This window comes from Pecten maximus, chromosome 8 (genome assembly GCF_902652985.1).
Source record: "Pecten maximus chromosome 8, xPecMax1.1, whole genome shotgun sequence".
Lineage (NCBI taxonomy): Eukaryota > Metazoa > Mollusca > Bivalvia > Pectinida > Pectinidae > Pecten > Pecten maximus.
The window spans coordinates 16,569,082-16,574,624 of record NC_047022.1 but is presented as its reverse complement, the minus strand read 5'-3'; the positions used below and the strand labels follow the sequence as shown (position 1 = coordinate 16,574,624).

Genomic DNA, 5,543 nt, shown 5'->3' with positions numbered 1-5,543 from the left:
GTCAATATTAAAGAAGATATCTATATCTCTATGATATATTATTCAAAAGAAAGATATTTATTTTGCATAAAAATGAAATAAAAATAATACTTATAGCATGTTTAATTTGATAAATTCATATCTGAATTGGAAATTTGTTGCGAACAAATGGCAATATCGTCAGAAAATGGTTTATAAACATGATTCTCCTGGAAATCGAACAATTTTGCTTGAAATGTCTAAAATCTCCAAACAAAATTCTTTCCATTCGTCCTGAGACGTAGATCATGGAAATTTAATTCAATGAACTATATACAATGAAAGTTGGAATAAGAAACACATAATCTGTGCAACTAACAAAATACGGCGAGATGAAAGCCAGCGACTGCGTGGTGTCTTCGACGACGTTCGAGCAAAATGAGTAAATAGGCGGATTTTGAAAATTTTTGTCATTCTCGCTTATACCTCGGTACAGGAAGAATATCCAACTCGTCACCATGAGCGCCGCAGCAGCATCTCCATCGAAGAAAGTAAAGAAGGCAAGCAAGCCAAAGGCTCCAGCAGCTCATCCTAAATATGAAGTTATGATAGCTGCAGCTATCGCAGCACTGAAGGAGAAAGGTGGTTCATCTAAAATCGCCATCAAAAAGTACATTCTTGGCAACTACAAGGTCGCCGATGACAACAAATCCAGCGCCCTCATCAAAGCTGCTCTAAAGAGAAGCGTTGCTAAGGGTGCACTGAAGCAAGTCAAAGGCACCGGAGCTTCTGGCTCATTCAAACTTGGAGAAAAGCCCAAGGCAGCCAAGAAACCAGCAGCCAAGAAAGTAAAGAAACCAAAGGCTGCAGCAGCTAAACCAAAGAAAGCCTCCGGCGAAAAGAAAGCAAAGAGTCCAAAGAAAGCCAAGAAGCCCGCAGCTAAGAAACCTGCATCCAAGCCAAAGGCCAAGACCCCCAAAAAGGCAGCCAAGAAGCCAGCAGCTAAGAAACCAGCAGCAAAAAAGCCCGCAGCTAAGAAAGCAGCCAAGAAGCCCGCCAAGAAGTAAACACTTTTCAGTGTTTGGTCGTAACTGACCCCCAACCCTAAAAGTCCTTTTCAGGACTACCCACTTTTCTCAAAAAGTGTCTAATGACATCTCGAATTACGCTATGCACTTTATTTCAGCAAAGCATGCCCTGGGTGAATTATAATGTAAGTATTTTTTATCTGAATACAATGAATGCACTTGGCTTTCTTATATATACATACTATTTACAATTGTCGTAATTGAACTGAATTTGATCAACAACGTAGGACTACATCAGAAGTGGGGTTTTTAAAAATGACAATTATCTCAAATGGTAAAATTTTGAATGATGATATTAGTTAGGCTGACAACAGTTCGTACGATGGAAAACAGCTGGTCGAAATTAAAATAGCAAAGGTTTTCAAGTTGAAAATCGGAAATAATGTTCTATCAATGTTCCTTTAGTACTTTCATCATAAAATTCTTCGTGATAATATCACAGAAGAGGATATGTTTTAAATATGTAAATGTCATATTAAACTATTCTTGCATGTAAGAATACACTGTATTTCTGAATTTTTTGAGATGCACATAATATTTATTTTACATCAAAAGGCTAGCCTTTCTTGATGTACTATATATGTTACTGCAGACATGATGATTCTTACCAGCAAACATTTCAAATGAGAACGTCTTTAGAACCACATGTCCCAATCTTTGATATCAATACAGGTACATTTGTCTACACCATACGCAAATATGCCTCCGAAAGTAAACATGATTTTAACAACAAATCTGACTTTTTCCTGGACTTAGTGCAGAAACTATATTCAGCTTGACTATAAGATAACAAAACTCAATACATAACAGTCTTCCCATAATAACATCTATAAAAATAAATGAAGTAAACCTACATAGCGAAACTTTTTTGTTCAGTATTTTTGAGATTTTCCATAATGTTTGCACACCGATATGATTCCAATGTATACGATTTTGGTATTTGGGATAATTGTGACAAAAAACGTTAAGAATGTTTGTATTTCCTGTTCAGTAAACATATCAATTCTTATATAATAATATCGACATGTTCACGGCTTAATGTTTTATGGAAAAATTAATGACTATTCTATACACATAATGACTTCGTCTTTGACAAAAGATTCAATAAAGTGGAAGTCTAACTTTCCCCCTTCCTCCAGAAAACAATGACAGCATAAGAACCATTGCTAGTTATATAATTTTAATGATATTTACGCTGTGATTAAAGGGAGACCACTCTAAATAATCGTCTATCTGCGTTGCATACTAAATTACCTTTCCTCTGCGGGCATATTACTATTGTCAAAATAGAGAATTAACTATTTCATCTGTCAACCTAATTGCCGTTTTAGATGTATTACTATAATGCAGGCTTTGTGTCGGTCGGTAATAAAGCCTGAGTTTGGCCTAGAGCCAAATGGGTGCATTTTTGGATATTTCTAAACTCGACCTCTATCTTCGAGAAGTTATTGTTTGTAAAAATCTGATTACATTTACCATCTTCAATCTTCATAACTTGCACTTCCAAGGGTTATAAAGACAACAAATATCGGTGATTCTTAATGTTATTCTTTTAATTATCCGGCTTTGATGGGAATTTACTGTAATTTTACGTTTCACTAGAAGCACTGCGCTGAAATATGATTGAGCTAATTACACGTTCCATATCTACTACTTCTACGGAGAGCAAGGTCGGGACTCCCATTCATCATTGTGGTAGCCTTGTCTTGACCAATTTTATTAACCCCCCCAACACACCCTGATAACAATGATACAAATTAGACATGATATATGTTGCGCAATCACTCATTTGCATTCCTATTAATCAATGTTGACATATTAACTCAATCAACAGAAGTTTAACATGTGTGATATGATACGTTACACTTTGTATTACAGTAACATCACCAGTCTACAATATATTATGTTATACATGTATATTCATCTAATTTCAGCCAATCATCTCCAGATAGTGCAATGCACTATTACAGGGCAAACATATTCATAATTGAGATTGAACGACATTTTTAAGAATGAACATTTAAGGAGCTAAACCCCGTCTGTAGTGGTTCGTGTTACATTTGGCATCTTGTGTGTTTTTGTGTAACGTCCTTTAAGGACGTGTCAGGTTTTTGAGGTGGAGGAAAGCCGGAGTACCCGAAAGAAAACCACCGGCCTACAGTCAGTACCTGGCAACTGCCCCACGTAGGTTTCGAACTCGCAACCCAGATGTGGAGGGCCAGTGATAAAGTGTAGGAACACCTTTAACTACTCGGCCACCGCGGCCCTGTGGGTTCCAGTGTTAGTCTGTATCTTGTCAAAATATGATTTAGTAGAAATGACTTTTAAAAAGATGACCTTCCGATATGGTAATTGGGATAAGGCTCTATAATCATTCAGCTTATACACACCACACACATGCGAGACAGTTTCCATGTTTATTACAAAACATTTAAATTGCATTAAGTACACAAACACACTTGGCGTATGAGAACCAAGTTGTTTGATAAAAAAAAATTAAGGTATTCTTACGTGATTTAAGAGATCAGTTCTTCAGCGATTTAAGAGCAGGCTAGACGAGACCCTTTATCGATTCACGAGAGATACTCTTGAGCAATTTAAGAGAAGGCTAGAAGGTCTCTCAAGCGATTGAAAATGAAGAACTATAAGAAGACTAGCTTGCCCCTCGAGTGATTCAAGAAAGCCAATAGATTTGAAAGGACACAAAATTCGTTGAATAATTCAAGAACGGAAAGTTACAATTGTCATAAATTCTGATTTCTTATATGAACTATTGTAAAGTTTACCCCTCCCCAGGGGTAAACGTGAGACCCCAGGGTCATGAAATTCACAATTTTGATAAAGCACCTTAATACCCTTCCATCTATGAAGAGTGTTTGATTCCACCATATCTGAGAGTAGAGAAGAGGATTTTTGAAGTTTTAGTCAATTTGACCGTTTTTTTGCCCCGCCCCTCAGGCCCTGGTATATACATCATAATTTTGGTTGACCTTTAGTCATAGAAGCTCCCTGCCAAATTTCAGTGAATTTTGTTCAGCGGTTTTGGAGAAGAAGTCGAAAATGTAATCTGTTTACAGACGCACGACGCATGACGACGGACAAAAGGCGATTAGAATAGCTAGGTCACTGACGTCTCAGGTGACCTAAATAGACACAAGATTCGTTGAATAATTCAAGAACGGAAAGTTCGAATAAAAAAATGTCAATTCACAACAAGATAAAATATAATAGTAAGTAAATATTGATCTGCAATATTAATTTTAAGCATTATGGGTTATTTCCTAGGAATAAAGGCAAAACTTTAATGAAAGAACAATAACAATTACTATGAGTGAGAGACCCCAATACTAACAATGTGTAAAAGTTGCATATTATACATGATTATGTAAAAATGAAAAAATCATACAAGACAGAAGCAAACTCTGGGGCTTATATCTAGTATTCATGTACAGAAAGACATGTTATTTTGAGCTCTGGAAATGGTAGAAGGATCTGTACGAATATAGCGGATGTAACAGAGGAACATATATCAAAAGTTTGCAAGATACGTTAAAAGCTTGACTATCAACACCTGGACGTGTAAGTGTCTCGTTTAGAATGACGAGAGTTCAAATACTTGCCCATAGTTGGCAAAGGAGTTTAATAATGATTTCAAAAACAGAAATGAAAATTGTTCCTCTCCCAAATGGATCAGTTTTGGAAAACGTAAGGCAGAAGAAAGCTGGATTTGTCCGGTAAAATGGTTATGTTTCTGACGCAAATAGAATTGGTTTTTATAGTGCGCAAGATGTCAGACAGTGGTAAAGTTCTGGCTAGAGTGTAGGCGTTCACTTGAAAGTTACAATCAAATGGTGTCATATCTGATTAATTCTGTATTTGGGATAGAGATATTTAATTTCAAATAGGTTTCAGAAAAAAATTGTGTAGAGAATTGTGTCATTTTGGGTCAAATAACATAATATTTTGCAATTTTTGAGCATTTTTTAAGCTGTTACCATGGTATTCACAGCTCTAAAAATCACAGAAATATAAGTTTGCTTATCCTTCAGAGCTGTATTAAAATTGCAAATGTTGTACAGATTACAAATATATATACTTTATTAGAGGTAATGTGTAGGGTTAACTGGCAATGTTTACATATCTAAAACATGTGCCATATTTTTACTGTACTCTGCTACCTTATATTTACAATCTTAGTCTAGAACACCAAACATTCATATTTCCTTTTACATAACTGCAGTAAACACGGGAACCATCTGTTAAATCGGGTCAATAATTGCTGTTAAAAACGGCAGGTACCAAAGGCATTCTGACGTTAAAAATGGACCAGGTTAATTTCGACATCTCCACATAACACCAATAGCAAATACATGGCTGTAAAACTCAAACAATAATAAGATACAAACAAGGACAATACTTATTTCCATTTTCTTGCGATCGAGTTCACTTGACAGTAAGTTGACACGATTTATACTGGTAGCTATAAAAACGGTATGT

At 35.9% G+C, this 5,543-nt stretch overlaps 1 protein-coding gene across 1 annotated transcript; it reads left to right on the top strand.

Annotated features, from left to right (window-relative positions):
* The first annotated feature begins 448 nt into the window (after window positions 1-448).
* LOC117333277 (histone H1-delta-like) lies at window positions 449-1,205 on the top strand. Its single transcript, XM_033892498.1, has one exon. The coding sequence runs from the start codon at window positions 477-479 to the stop codon at window positions 1,023-1,025; it is 549 nt and encodes a 182-aa protein (XP_033748389.1). The 5' UTR covers window positions 449-476; the 3' UTR covers window positions 1,026-1,205.
* The last annotated feature ends 4,338 nt before the right edge of the window (window positions 1,206-5,543 follow it).